Raw genomic sequence first — 16,831 nt, forward strand, 5'->3', positions numbered from 1 at the left:
AGGAAATGTCAAATGAGTTTCGTATTCATTAGTTAACTGGCAGTTACCCGGCGCGCGTTGCTGCGCTTAAAGGTTTTTATGTTATTTACACAGGTCACAGGTGTGGGGGTTTAATATATTTGGACTTATTCAAAAGTAAAATAGTTTTCTGTGCTGCTGCGGAAACATTGTGGCACTATTTCAAATCTAAACAGCATGTTGTGATTATTCAACCTACAAAAGAGTTACCAGGTAACTGCTAGTTATATTTATTTGTAAGCAGTGGTTAAAAAAGTCTGACATTGGCCCACTTAAAACCCTCTGGGGCGGAGCCCTTTTGACGGATCTGCACCAAACTTCACACCAACCATCCTTGAATAATGTGCTTAATTTTATTACAATCTGTCGAGCTGTTTCTGAGTCCATAAGGTACATACATACATAGTTCCTCTTTTAAGATATAGATAGATAGATAGGAAAATAGAGTTGGGTTATACTTTATCTAATAGTTTATTGAGGACATTTTCCATCACGCTAAATAGAAACAAAAAAGTTTTCATGAATATGGGATCTGATACAGTCTTAAGGTAAGAAAGTATTTAAAACATTACAAGAACAAGAAGGGGAAAAAAGCGATAAAAGGTATATTTCAGGTCAATAAGGCATGAAAATACTGTATATACATTTTCGTTTGATAAACTAAACGATCACAATATCGTTTGATCGTTTGATCACAATAAATATGAAAAAACTGAACAAAATGAATTAAAGTGTTTGTGATAGTGGTTGGTCAACAGTTGAAATTAGGGACGTGTAAATTATTTAGAATGTGTTGGTATTGACTTAGGAACACTGAAGTGGGCATTCCGTCTAAACAGCAGTGGGCAACCGTCTGGGATTATACTGTATTTCTTCCTAAAGTATGCGTTACTTACAGTTGATGTGACATTAAATATACTATAGTTTTTAGTAGTCTTTGCAGCTTGACATGTTTAACAAGTTGGCATATTTTAATGAAACCAGTAATTTACATGAGCTCACTAAGTAGGTGACTCAACTCAGAAGTATTCATTTTTAATTCTCAACTGGTAAATGGAATGTCTATTCATAACATGTAACATGTATAGTTCTATTCATAACAAAAACGGGTAAGTGGTAGGGATTACTTCTAGTTTATGATACGTCAATGATGTTTGGAAAGCTGGAGAGTCTACTGTACTTCCAGATTTTCGATTTTAGGACAGGACCTTATTCAGAAATTCAGCCATTCGTATAACTTGAAATCAATACTAGGCCCTATACAGTACATAGTTTTACGTTTCTGAATATACACGTGTTGTAAGAAACTGATAAAATGGAATCCTACTAATATTATAAATGAGAAAGTTTGGATGTATGGATGTATGGATGGATGTATGGATGTATGGATGTATGGATGTATGGATGTATGTTTGTGACAAGTGAACGCGAAAAATACTGGTCGGATTGGGCTGAAATTTGGCATGATGATAGCTCACATTCCCGATTAACATATAGGCATATTCTTATTTCAAAAATCCTATCGGGCTCCGCCCCAGTGGCTCTGGAGTTTCCCATGTTAACCTTATGAGAAATGGAATTATTGAATCTTAACAGCTGTTTCAATTAAACAAGTTGGTTCTGTTCTATGATGTTCAATAGCATTAAAGTTACAGTACAAGGATTACCAACAGGGTGCAGCACTATTATTTCTTTTACATTTATGACAACAGCTAATTTGCAACGAAAAGGTGAGTGAGCGTAGCGAACGAACTTCAACCTGGAGGCGAGTTAGCGTAGCGAACGAGCTAACCTGAAGGCAAGTGAGCGCAGCGAACGAGCTCCAACCTAAAGGTGAGTGAGCGTAGCGAACGAGCTCCATTCTAAAGGTGAGTGAGCGTAGCGAACAAACTTCAACCAGGACGTGATTGAGCCATGCGAACGAGATAATCTTGAAAATTAAGAAGTTAAACGGGGCAAAGCCCGCGGGTTACAGCTAGTTCTCTATAATCTTTTTGTAGCAATCCACTATGGCCGATAATTATGGCGTTTAATTTTGCAACAGATTTAATTTATTTTAGGGCTCCCTTACAAACTCAATAAATAAATATCATGGCTCATTTACTAATTCAAAATCCTCGAAATAAGGTGTTTTTCGATTGTTCTATAGCTTACTTGGAAATATTATTCTTTTCCTGTCGAACAAACAGTTATTTTTAGATACCAGTAGTTATCACTCTGCAATGTAACTAGAGCATAACCATACGTTCAAATATACGGGACATAATGAGTACATGCGTCCTCTGATTCTTTCTTCTTTACTTATTTGGATACGTCCAAAATAATGGGTGATTACTGCGGAGGCAAAAATTAACAAAAATGTTATACTGAGAGAGAGAAACTATATCACCACGGGTAAAGCGCCACCTTTCTGTTTGATACATTTTTAGAGGAATTTTAAAACTTAGTCATAGAGTTAATATGTAAAGTATTGTTGTAGTTGGAAGGTTATTAAAATTAGAACATGCGCAAGAAGGCTAAAAGTCTATGAATCGGTCAATAAATCGATCCAAGGCTTCTGAAGTTGTTGATTGTGACAGAAACTTCAGAATTTACATAATTAAGGGGCCATTTTTAACTAGACTTTAAGTCGTGCATCGTTTTAAATACAAATCTAATTAAATTATTAGATGGAAAAAATTTGGTTTTACAGTAACTAAATCCTGTACTTTACTATGTCTCAATTAATTAACTAGAACCAAACCGTATTTTGAAAGTTGCTTTTATTATGTAGCTTCACACGGACGATTTTGACATTTATTTCTTACGTTTTGTTCTTAACAATAAATTTGAATCTTTTTGATCCTGTGTCTTTTCTAGGGTTCTGTGGGAGAACGGAATTATTTGGAATATTTACATAAAACCATCAGAACCGGGACAAAAGTTCAAGCCACAAACGAACTGACGTTGATGTCCAACATTTAACTTGTGTGGTTAGGGTAAACTAAGCTCAATTTCAATCATGCTTACTTTGTTAGGAGTTATCCAGATTTTGTAAACTGTTAAAAGATTATCTTATGATTCCCGGGTTCGTAACCTATCAGAATACTAAAACTTTTCGTCTCTGACTTGTTCGACCCCTACCGTATAACTGTGTCGAATTCCCCCGAAATCCGAGCTTCAGTTCCAATTGATTTCCACGATGACGACGTTGTAGTGTCGACCTTGTACTGTCGCATGTCGCAATGTCGCGGCTGTGGTTGTCACACGACACCGTGAGACTAGAGTTCCGCGGTAGACCATGACTAGCCAGTCACGGGCCGCGGGGTGCGACCGGACCAGGCTCCAGGAGGACAGATTCCTCCGTAGCCTCCCCCTTACATCTTCAACAACTTGGACCTCGCCTGGGGATTGACCAACATAAGATGGCGCTCTAGATCGAGGACGAAACGTAGACGAATGAACGTTTTTCGTTGACGTTGACAGATTTCAGATATCAGATGATTGTCTTTAACTCCTTGTTGAGGAGCTGTATTGTTGTTGCCTGAAGAGGGTTCAACCAAGAAATCGAAACTATACCTCAGCAACCAATGATCACTTTATAATATTTAAGTTAAGTCGCAATGTAAGCAAATAGGAAGAAATATTACAGTAGATCGAGAAAAATAGCATTATCACCTCATTACAGGAAAGCAGTTTTTAATACAACGTTGCGAATCGAAAGTAGTTATTTTGGTCTATAAGGTTAAGTATTTTACCTGGATTTGAAGACTTGATAAACGACTAAACAACTATATCACGAAATTACGAGATGGGGCGAAATTGATTATGGTGTATTCTAATCCAAATAGGAATGCATCATTAATAGTGAGATGGCTTGTCCAGCTATTTCATTACAATTTATTAAAAGGCCAAGTATCAAGTACAGCTAGGTTAAACTAAAATCTATCTCAATTGTAAACTTTTTTAAATTCTTGTCCTACTTTTAAATACCCAATACGTTCCATTAAAACCTCTCTAGCCTATTCTGGGCACTGTCTCATTCAGTAAAGAAGCAAGCAGTAAAAGTGCCGGAAATAAATGAAAAAAGTCAAATTACCCTCGTCAGCGTTTAACGATAAATCGTGCGATCTTCCCACAACACAGGGGAGGAAGCGTCACCGGTCGCGGGGATAAATAAAACAGTAACGACAACGACGGCATCGGTGAAGGGAACTTCCGGGGATCAGGTGACGCTGTTGAGGAGCTTCTGGACCACCGGGATACGACGTAGGGATTCAGGGAGAGGGTGGTGTAGAAGTAGGCCTTCAGTAAGGAAGACTGGGTGAAACATTGGGTATCGCATCGGGGGAACACCATGAACTGGGTATCCTCGTTGACAAAAGTAAGGTGTAGCCTAAACAATCGAGGTATGGAGATAGCTATGCCTTTTTGAGCCTGCACCCCCATTGTACCTTGTTATTTCTTTATTGTATTATTGGTTTTTAAATAATTTTGTCGGTAGTTTTTCTAATAAGTCTTAAGCGTGCACCCGCAAGGTACCCTACTAATTGTCGTAGCTGTAATTCATTTTTCAGTAATTTTTACAATAATTCTTAAATCAAAGCTCTCAGTTCGACGAACTGGCATTACAAAACTAGTTGTGATAGGTCACTGCTTACATAACACACCCAATGTTTAATAATTTACTCAAAATCCGAGCTACCACGCCTAGTCATTCAAGAAAAAACTATAACTATTTGTTTACAAACAATTTATCAAAGTAAGTCAACAATTCATAAGTTTGCTGTCCAATAAAACAAAAAAAAAAAAGAAAAAAGAAATTCAAGGACGGACTTTTAATGAGACCAACTACTGTACTACTGCAGCCTCCTCACATACTTCCCTGTAATTTTCTTGACAGAACCCACGAGATAAAACCTTCCATACACAAACTAAGGATTGGGTAAAACTAAAAACAATCCTTGAAAAAAACTACCGTAAAATTTACATAATAACCTTTATGTAACAATTCATAAAGAAGTTCTAAAATGTTAAATGCCTTCAATCTGAAAATCTCTTGTTTGCTAGATCTTAGCGAGTTTGTAAAATACTGAAAGGTTCAATAAAAACCTTTCATCTCGTATAAATACATGATTGATCAGTACTCAAAATTTGGGAGAGAGTGAGTAGTGCGAAAATGTATTTAGTGCAATGCCATTTTTTAAATAACATCAAGGTCCAAAGGTTGTTAAACGTAGAGTAGAAGATAATATTCAAATATGCCTACTTGTAACGGTTTGACAAATATGATAATGTAAAGCAGTGCCGTTACTTTCACTAATATCCCCTAGTTCGGCACACTCCCTATACATGGTGATGTAAGATCTAACAACTCCAGTACTTCCATCACTTCCACTACGTTAAGCAAATACATCCTACTTACTTTTCGCAACCTCCATTAATCTTCTCACTCGCACTAAATAATCTTCTCGCGTTAATACTTCCTGCTTAACTTGAGCCAAAGACGAGGAAAACCTCTCTAAGTCATATTCCACTTGTAACGCCCTTCTAAAGAATAAACGTGCTATTTATGTGATCTACGTGATTCTTATTACCTGTTAGTCTTAATACTGTTCTTATTGTATTGGTGTTTTATCTAGGTTATATACAATTTTTGGGTATACAGATGCTTGAGGTGTCTAAACCAAACGTTGATCTTAAAAAGAAAAAAATAATAATAACAATACAAATTTAAGTAGTGCCCTATTGATGATGCACCATTTTTTCACATATTTTGTGATATCATTATGTTGCTTATACAATTAGGTATTTACATGTACAGTAAAATCAAATTTACTCTTCAGTCAACTATTATCAATTTGTGAAATTATGTTCGAGTGCAAAATTAACAGCTTGTTTCTTACGTCGCATTAAAACAACAAGTCACTTAATTTCACTAAGAAAACTACGTACTTTGTGCACGTAGATAACCCTGAATATGAATGCAAGTTGAGTGTAGAATGGAGTGTATGATTTGGGAAGATATCTTTATTGCTGTCAAAAAATAGCTTTTCATTATTTATCAAAATCCCATGTTAATTTATAATTGCAAAAAAAAAACGACTTGCATACCATACTTTTTTAATGTTCCACCCTCACATCCTTGGACGCTAGTTCTAGCCTGGAACTGTTTTACACATTACTTCAGGCTAGTCCTAGTGGGTTACGGCATTACCACATATTGGTGGTTGACGGAATTTTAACCCGTGACATCGGGCTCCAAAGCTCAAAGCTTCAAGCTCTACCACTAGACCATCTCACTCCCAACATTTTTAAACCATAACAGAAATTAAGAACGACTAGGTTCAGTTCCGAACCATTCAAAAATCCTACTTTTGTCAGACTCGAAACAGCGGTCTTCTCGTTACTAGGCGAGCTTAAAGTCATTCAGCTACTTAGTTACGACCAGTTATCACACATGCTCTAATTCCAATGGCTCCCTTATTTTCGAAAGTGTAGTTAACTTGATGTCCTCGATGGGGAGGACAGCCCCGTGTGACAGGACCTCTGATCACAGCCTAGGCGTGAACCATCCCCGGCTTCCGATCAGACCTAAGCTGCTTATCACAGTCTTGGTGGGTGGGAAGCTGAGAGGTGGCAGTCTTTAGTGTTTGAAGATTAAATCAGACCCTCCTAATCCCAAATTAGACCGGCTTCATTTGACGACTAGACAACGCTTTGATAATTGAATCAACTATCGATTAGACCTTCCTTAAGCCTACTCGTGATAGTAGCTGTCAGTTGACTATCAATTAAATGTCTGAGGTCGCGTTTGAAAGTAAAGTATTTTTATCGAAATCTAGTAAAATTCTACATTAAGGAACCATTCTAATGTAAAATGCGAAGCCTGTTTTGGTTTATTTCATGTTGGTAACGCCTGAGTACGGTAATGTCAAATAAGTTTAGTTTTTCTCCTATTTCAGAACAATTTGTACAATTTCAACATTATGCTTTGGAAAGACATAAAAAGTTATTATGTTTTACTCATATAATAATTCCCAACAAAATATCTGAGGTCAAACAATAGTTACAAACTTGTTGTTATACTTAATTATAGCCTAGTTTCAAAGTTGGTTGAATCCCAAGTGCTAGTAAAAAATATATCCGTCTACATAAACGGGACAGTAGCATACCTGAAAATTTCCTTAAACTGATCCATACTAGTATTAAATCCATACGCTAGTATTTTTAATCTGCATTGCATGAACAAAAGTGGTTGAAAAAGAAGGTTTGCCATAAATCAGTCACTTTACTAAAGAAATTTAGAAATCAATATTGCAATTCCAATAATGGTGATAAATTAAATAACTGCAAGTTATACTCTATCCAGCGATCCAAAAATATTAAGCTTCTTACAAAGAAGAAGGTTAAACCGTGATCAGTTGCTTCGATATTATATAATTTGTAGAAATCGCTAGTCCAATAGTGTAATTCTGGCGACAGTGAACCTTAGATGTGTGATCTTTTTGTAGGGTTATTAACTCTATAAAAAAATGAAAATGAATAGTAACATAGGACTCCTTCAGTTACAAAATCTCCAGAGCAGCAAGCATAGATTTAGCACCCTATCGCATCGCATAAATGTTTTTATTCTGCACCATTTGCTGACTGTTCAAACTATCCTAGCACCAAACAAACATTCATTGTTGAAATCAGAAAAACCAAATGGACAAACAAACAAAAACAAAATGTACGCAATCGGAGGACAACAGACAGTCTCTTGTGGTTATCGAAGCCCGATTGTTGTGGTGTCTCAGAGTATCTGTCTGGACGTCAGTCATGTTAGCTGGAGTGGAGACTGCACAGCCACAAACATAGACGGGGCTTCGGCTGTGGCTGGACACTGGACATGCGAGCCGTACTTTGCGGTCCACCGCACACTCACACACTCACAACAGAACACACACACAAAAGTAGGTATCATCACAGACTCTTTATGCCGGGTTTTCCTAGGCGCGGAATCGGCGAGCGGAGAAAGGAACGCGGAGAGCGGAATTGAAATCAACATGGTATTCCGCTCCGCTGCTAGGAAAACAGTAACATTAAATTACCTAAGACAAGCTGAGTCCGCTCTCCGCGTTCCTCTCTCCGCTCGCCGATTCCGCGCCTAGGAAAACCCAGCTTAATGTGGCATTATCTACCATGAAAACATTGGAATAAACTACATCATCCAAATATTGACCCCGTAAGAATATTGAGAGGTGACTAGACTAGAAAGAAGATACAGTAGGTAAGAGAATATAGCCTAGCTCATTTGAGACTTTCATCACGTCCTAAGTTACATAACATTGGATACTATAGGTGAATTGTAGAATCTGAAATCCGATTTTATGTGAATCATGTGTATCCGGATATTTTCAAGTGTACTCATATCGACAAAATCTCTAATTCTAAAAAAAACGCAAGGACCTTGCTACAGAATCAGCTAATCGTTGTCTGCAACAAATCCAAAAGCCACATAGATCATGACTCCATTCTTAACTTCTGCATATAATTCGGATTTAGCTTAAAATTGGAGCCGCGAGTAAATTGACGTCTCAGTGCTGTGACTGAGTAAATTAATTGATTTACTATTTCTGTTGCCTTATTGGAATACAATTAAATTTTATGCAAGAGAAGGGCGGTGACGTTGTTTGTAAACGTAGTCAAGATATAAATAGGTCAAGGAATAGCAGATAGCAGTATTGCTGCCTCCCACCAGAGTAGGATTAAACTACGAGACAAGACCAGTAAGCAGCTGGGCGTTAGTGGAAGAGGATTAGTGTAATATGTAGGATAGATGTCAAGCTTTTATTGCAATATGCGGAAATGGCAAAAAAATAATATAAAAATAACAACACTGCAGATCAACCAATTATTGCTTTATAAATACAATATCATCATACAGTAATATAGACTATATAACGATATATAACGATTATATAACGATATCATGGGGCATCTGTTACAAAGATCGATGGTTACAATACATGCGTTGTGGGGACGAAACAAAATTTATTCCACGGTCAGAAAGAATCGAAGTATCGAGGGATAAACTGTACAATTTTTCTTTTTGGCAACTGATTCACACGAAAAATAGTTGTAATTAAAATTAAAAATATTATATCGCTATCACAACTCACGTGTGTTTATTATTGTGATAAATTCTATAGTAATTTATTTACAATAACAAAAACCCCATTAGTCCTGTGAAAGATAAAAATGTACATCCACAGACAAGTAAAATTAAATAATATTTAATAAAGATTCAATTCTATTTGTCTATGGTACAACTGATTCAGTAATTTTTATCGACATTTCTCCTTGCGTTCGCTAAGTAATATGTGGTAGGTAGCAAATCAAGATAGGAACAATTTTGGGACCTACCTTAGAAAGATAAACTATTTACTGGATAACGTTTTCTTTAAGTAACTTGATAGATTAAAGACTGGTATAAAATGACGGAAAATACTACAGTATTTATCACAAGCGGACCATTAATGGCGTTAGCTACCCATTAGAAATATAACACTCCTGCGTGATGGATAAGCGAAAAAAACTCATTGGTCTATAAAATAGGAAGCATTACACCACAGACTATAGAGTAAACCATTACATATTCTATAGTCTACAGCATCACAGGTTGTACAGACTCCCCGTCGTGGCCCCCGGGACTGACAACACACAGGTTACAGCGTCGTCCCGTGGGGAAGGTTTACGCCCTGAAAACAATTTGGAGGCTTACTCAAATTTCAATTATTTCCGCCCCCGGGTGATTCAGTTAGGGCTGGAGTACATCTTGTTAGAGTTCCCCGGGTAAAAAACACCCCCGCCCACCACCGGGCGCCCTTCCCCGCCAAGGGTGCGACAATTAATTACTATTACGAGTTCCGGGGTATAATGTAGCGTGTGGATGTCATTATAATGACGTATAAAAGTCAAAACTAGCTCGTACAACGAGACAGGTCGGAGCTTTGAATACCGATATGAGTAGACATTCCACACTTTGGAAGTTAAATAAATACACATGTACAATATTCTTTAGGAGTACTGGATGACATAGCATCTCCTTGAATTTTTTTAATTATTGGTATATTTAAGCTGGTGGTGACGCACTTGAAAAAGCAAAGTGACGCACTTAGCCATAGCCGTCTCTATATAGTATGGATATGGCTATGACTTAGCACAGCCGCGGAGTACTATCAATAGCATTAACGATACACAAATTACATAGTTCTTAATGAAAGGGCTGGAATTTTTGGGAAGAAAACATTTCTTGAACGATGGCACCAATGGGATAGGACGACAAAAATAAAACCCTACGAAAATACGATTTTTTAAACTGGTCGAAACCGTTAAAGATAGCTCATGCTGTTCAAAATGGCGGCAATTAAAAATATTTGATGCTAAATTTCACGAAAACCGTTAACTTTACAAAAAAATTGCAAGAGACAAAAAAGTTTGTAAATCTTATGTAGTTTTCAATGATACCTTATTTGTTAAGATTGGATAAATAATAACAGAGAAACGTGTTGTTTTCGTAATGTATGACCACTTTTCTCCATTTAAACAATGCTAAACAACGTAAAAGGAGTATTAGCATTGTTTAAATGGAGAAAAGTGCATCAAATATTTTAAATGGCCGCCATTTTGAAACGGATAATGATTTTTTTGTATAATTTCTAACAATAATAGGTCTTAATAAGGTTAAAATTTTTGCAAAATATCAAAGCTGTATCTCAAACCGTTTAGGAGTTATTAATGTTTATGTAAAAAACACATAAATGCCGACAGTCGGTAAACTAGACACCACAGACCCATGTTCCTATGGTGAAATGTGTTTGTCTTGACCTAAGGAATAACGCTATATACAAGTGTCCAGAGAGTTAGGGACACCCTGTAGAATTGTAGAAGTGTACACCAGCACAGAAATATCGAATAATCATAGTAATTTGTTTACGTACCAGTTTGTTACCTACAATCAATCAATAATTTAAATTTCGACATTTATTTTGTCAAACGTGAACATCAGAGACAGAGACTAGAGTGCCGGTAACGTTCTGTGATATACTGATATGGATCTCTTTCAAGGGATATATAATTCACACTCCAAAAATTAAATTTAACAATCCACACTGCATTGGCGAATAGTCGAGAAAATCGGATCCAAACAATCTATGGCAACTTTGTACGATTTTAATGAAAACAAAGAAACTAAGTTGCACAATATTTACAGCAGCTAATGGTAGTAAGGCGGGTTCAGTTTTCACCACGATTACTAGAATTCACTTATAAAGTCGCGGAATTAATCTTGAGAAAATTACAAGCGTTCTCTGTGTAAAAACTATAAATTATTGTTAATAAAAAATAAATCTGTTTAAAACCAGTTTTTAAATCTATTAAAAATTATTATTTTTATATTCCCACAAATTGTAACAAATATCTCATTTGCAATTTCAAAAAAAAAAAGATTATTATTGATACTTTATAGACACGACGATATGTAAACAAGCAGTCTTAGATAAAACAAATGTGTTGGCTTGGTTGGCGACGCCTATTGCAACTGTCTCTACTGTACAGACTGGCAATATGAAACGCCTGCAATCTACACGACGCAAACAACTACTTTTGAACGTGTGCAGGACACCTATCTCAAAGTGAAGGCGGCGTACATTGATAAAATACGCATGGCAGTTTAAAAATATGAATATGACCTTTAAGTTCTTTATACGATTATACATTTTCAGGAAAACCTTTTTACATGAATATAAATTGTTGGCTGCCTATTTTGGTTTATTTTTTTTGCTTAGCTTCTAAAATCACTCTATTTACATTTTCGTCTCTTTTTCTCAAGTAAGATTAATAAAAACTATATGGCTTTAACAAGTTTCATTTAATAAACCAACAGGCCTAATTGTGAGCTTGCAAAAACTCTTCAAATCCTATACTTTATACAAAAGAATGGTTGGATGATATTTGCTGGGCAATGCAAGCTGGGAGGTGTAAACTAATCTTGGAGGACAGAAGGGCTACTACACTGAGATTGATCTTGGTCCTGCTTTGTATGTTATGCTTAATTGACTACGCTGATGAAATTTTGGAGTTAACCTCAGCAAAAAACATACAATTTGCTCAGCCAGGCTTGACATGTAATATATAGGGGCAACGAGAGATTGTAAGATAATGATTTCAAGATCAAGATATCCCCTCATACCATCTCATACACAACTAGACAAAGATCGGGATCCTGACTGAGGGTAGGGCCTAGATGATCACACTAATGGAACAGAAAAAAGGCAGTGTAAGGGACTGATGCAGGACTCATGGTAAACTACATTTGGTGGATGATCGACAACATAATGAGTCCGAGCAGACACAGCAAAATGCTAAAAAGCTGCTGAAGGAGTTTTCTTATTTAAAGGACCTGTGGCCAAAATTAAAAAGCTGAGGGTGTGTTGCTGGTCTACTGGTTAGAAACTCATCTTCAAAACAGGATAGACTAGTTTGATTCCAGCATTTCGACAAAAATCTAAGAGATTCTGGTATTGGAACCAATAACGTCAAACTTTTATTTTAAAGCAAATAACAAAATTGTAGCAAATATCAAATGTGACAAGGCGTATGTGTTCTAGATGTGTTCTAGTATGGTCAATTCCCGCACAACTAGACTACCTACATGTATAGTTTTGAGCTTTGTCACCCTGACAAATGATGGAATTGTAGGACATAACAGATGCAGTATATTCTACCTGAGTTCTAGCATTTTCCAAAATGCCAGGTAGCTCAAATTTGAGCCTTGGGACACAGATACACTTGTGGCAGCCATGCTTTGTGGTAGACCTAGGAACATTTCCCTCAGGTGGTTCTTAAAGCTAAGAAAAGGTCTTGAAAAATATGTTGGCCAGCGAGCTTGAGGCTAACTATGTTTTCAACAAACTATTCATTGGTGGCCTAGACTTTATTACAAGATGATTGGTTTTGGGTGAAAACAGTGCTATTTACACAGGAAGCTACAGGGGCTCGAGCCCTACGCATTAGACCCTGAAAAAGTAATTTTCAGGCCAAAAACCAAACCCTTCTCGATTTCCACCGCACCATGCCAGTGCATACTGTGCTTGCACGAGTGTTGGCTAGGAAAATATTCCTAACGACTGGTGTCCCCACATACTAACACGTTTAGTCTTTTCTAACATGCACGTGTAGTGTGTGGACCAATTAAATATACCAAATTTTGCAGAGGAGGACCCTTAGACCTTAGACCCTTAGGGGGGGGGGGGGGGGTTAAGGGAGTATGGAATACCCTGGCACCCACCAGTAGCCACCCCTAGACAAGGCCCTAGAACCGCCGCTGGCTGAAAAGCTAAGATATCAGTGCTGTTTCAGACCCAGAAAACAATAAAACTTCTTTGACATAACATAATAAATAAAAATAATGAAATTCAAAATAGAATACATCTGGTCTAAACTGGCTTACCTTGCATGACGTTTTCTTATGACTAACTTGGAGATCTTCAGGACGAACGTCCCATCGACTTTTTCTTTTTACTTTGCAAACTGCCAAATCAACATCTCTTGTTGAAGGAGCCATACCGTCACTACAAGAGAATATGTGAATTAAAAATGTCTGCCTATTTATAATTTGTTGAACTTAGCTCACCTAACAAATTTTATTAAATAAATTTAGGGTGACTTGCCCAGTGAATGACCGGTGCCTATGAATGACCGTTTCACTCTAAATCATCTATAATAAGAGTTAAATTAAGACAGGAGTGAAAAAAAACTAGTTTAGACAATAGATATTACTCTATTCTTCATATTTAATCGTCATTTTTTTACTATTGTTAATTATTTATGTTTATTTTGATGATTTAGCTTGGACATGTTTTGAATTTTCGTTTTTAGCTTCTGCCACTATAAGAACTCTGCAAGTAAGGCATATTTCATTACCTTTTTTTTGTAAAAAAAAGCTGTCGAAATGGCGATTTAATTGGCTAATACTTAATATTAAGAGTGTATATTAATCTTAAACTATCTGTTTTCATACGTAAGCCAAAAAATAAGTTGTTATTCAAGCGGTCACATACTGGAACAGATTCCTGGACTAAACCAATGAATGACCGCCCGGTCATTTTTACTTGGTTTGGTCTCAAATTTACAATTTACTATCAAAATGCTCAGAAATTATTAAGGAATATAATTATCGATATCAGACTAAAATTATAATTCATTTTCTTTTACCTAACCAGTGAATGACCACTGATTCTATATCGAATTCTATATCGAAGTCATCTACTTTTTTTTCTAGTAAACATTTGTCATTGAAATGGTATGATTGGTGTTATATTTAGACCACTGTTACTATTTATCCCAATCGAATATCCTCTTTGGCACTTTAAGACGTTTTATCCATCAGCTAATCAGGCCTGCCTATGTTTTCATTTTAAATTACATGTAAAATGTTATATACTTCTGATAATGTTTTTATATAGCATTAGGCTTTTTCTTTTAAGCTTTTTTCACATTTGTAAACAATATAAATCCCCCTTTTTTGAATATTACTGATTTTATAAGTGATTTACTAAACCTTCCGAAGTCGGTCATTCACTGGCACAGGACTGGTCATTCACTGGCATAACATCGGTCATTTACTGGACTCATGACTTTGGTTTAAAAAAAAAAAACAATTTTTACATGCATAATTGATCTTTTATGGACAATTAATGATATAGGCCAAACCCTTAAATAACAACGAAGAAGTAGGTGTAATAATATATACAATTAATACTCTCATTTAAGAGCATTGTTAAGTTAACAAAGAATTTTACCCTTAACCGGTCATTCACTGGGCAAGTCACCCTATGATTAGGAATTAATTTTGTTTGTTTATTTATTGTAATTTTGATTATAGTGATAAGTAAAAGTCAATTAGCCTGCTATGTTTCCATTTTAAAAGGATTCAAACCCTGAGAATATGAATAGTGTTTAGTGATGTAAAGTTTACAATGAAAACAATAAAAGTAAGTAGAATATAAGTAGGCTAACTAGAGTGTAGGGGGCTGGCAATAAGTTACAAACTGTGATACAAAAATCTATATAGGCTATACAGTATAATTTCTAAAGTACTTTTTTTGTCAGAAGACCATAACTTCCTTATTTCTTCACCAATTTTCATAAATAAGGTTTCATTTAAAAGTTTAATTTTACTTACTACCAGGGGAAATATACAAATCACTCATTTTTAAGTAGTTTTTCGTGAAAACGATCTACATATCATCCTTTGGCAAGTCATTTAAACTTCAAATGTTTATTTACGTTATTCGATCAGCTGAAATATGTGAATTAAATTATAATAAAAACAAACAAATATGTATTTCTCAAATCTGAGTGTTTTGTTTTTACTTCATCAATGTTGACCAATATACTTAGACTGTGCTTTCTACGATAAATAACTCAGTAGGGTGGATGAAATATTATTCACTTTAAACTTAAAGAAGTCTAAACAAGAACAAGTCAAAAGTAAGTACCACATGGATTCTTTAGCTTTTATATTTCTTTATTTATTAGGCTACATGACCTTTATTTTGACATACACCTACCAACCATTCTATGTACCGTACCTATATTTAAGAATTTCATCTTCAAATATCACCTCTTATCTTTTCTTTACTATAGGTTTCAATTAATGGTTATGTTGTGTTGATTTTGTTACCAACAGGAAACGGTTTCTATCAGTTTTGATCCAGTTCTTTACCGAAGGACGGAGAACGCTCTGTTGTATGCATTTGAGTTTTCCTAAGCCCTTTAGGTTAGTTACCTCATAAATCCATGCTAAAAAGCACTCATTATGTAGATAAGAAACCTAAGCATTATCCAAGATTGGTTGTAGCTCACTTGGGCACCTACACTATCAAAGCGAAGTTGGCTGACTCCGTTACTCCGTTCAAACTGCCATACTAAACTGACTAAGAAGGAATTTCCCTTAAAAGTTATCTTTTCCACAACTTTAAATGAAGCACATGAACAGACCCTAACAGAGGAAGGATTGCACGTGCCAAACCCTGTTTTTTTTACACATCAGTCTTTGTGACTTTATCAAGGGCGCGCTTTTTTACTTAACTATGTCTGTGTAAAATCAAACCATCAAAATAAAAATTGTTTATGACTATATACTTTGAATATAGAGTTTAAATAGGTCCTGTAAACATGTAAAAACGTAAAAAAAAACGGGTAGGCCTACACTTCCATTATCTGTTGGCACAAACAACCGAATGAAAATATCGATCGATATATCGATTATTCTATATATCGTTTCTATATATCGTATACTGGTAACCAAACGATATATCAAATTAAACAATCAAACAATCATTATTACCGGTACTCATTCGGTTGTTTGTGCCAACAGATTTGGAAGTGTACCCAAAAAAACTCTTATATTCAATTCTGAAAACGTTAACTATCTTAAATGTAGACCCACATCTATTCCTGAAGTAAGCACCCATACTTGAATCAACAATGCACTTACTACACAGAATTAACTGTAGGCCAGTAGGCCTATGTATGTTTTGTACCTCAATAGGTGGCATTTTAGAAGGGTTCAGTGTGAATACTTTGCACGAGTCGGCTATTTTTACAAAACTGCAGAGATATCAGGGAGTAAACTTATACATGCATTTTATCAGAAAGTTAATACAGTACCGGTACAACAGTGGGCTAGGTTTCTGCCCTGGGTTTAGAAGGCTATTTGCAGATAAGTTTTTCTTCCCAGTTAAAACAAAGAAACAACCAAGACACTTTCTGAAATCTGATATCC

The 16,831-nt window shown here is 35.9% G+C and overlaps 1 protein-coding gene across 1 annotated transcript in view; it reads right to left on the minus strand.

Moving 5' to 3' along the window:
* Positions 1-16,831, minus strand: part of LOC129004781 (eyes absent homolog 2-like) — a 107,525-nt gene that overhangs the window by 90,188 nt on the left and 506 nt on the right. The window contains exon 2 of the mRNA XM_054433408.1: positions 13,493-13,613. Within this exon, the coding sequence (XP_054289383.1) occupies positions 13,493-13,606 (114 nt within the window). The 5' untranslated portion in view covers positions 13,607-13,613. The remainder of the gene's footprint in view (positions 1-13,492; positions 13,614-16,831) is intronic.

This window comes from Macrosteles quadrilineatus, unplaced genomic scaffold, assembly GCF_028750875.1.
Source record: "Macrosteles quadrilineatus isolate MER2022 unplaced genomic scaffold, UCM_ALF_1.0 Scaffold_11__1_contigs__length_5352618, whole genome shotgun sequence".
NCBI classification, from domain to species: Eukaryota; Metazoa; Arthropoda; class Insecta; order Hemiptera; family Cicadellidae; genus Macrosteles; species Macrosteles quadrilineatus.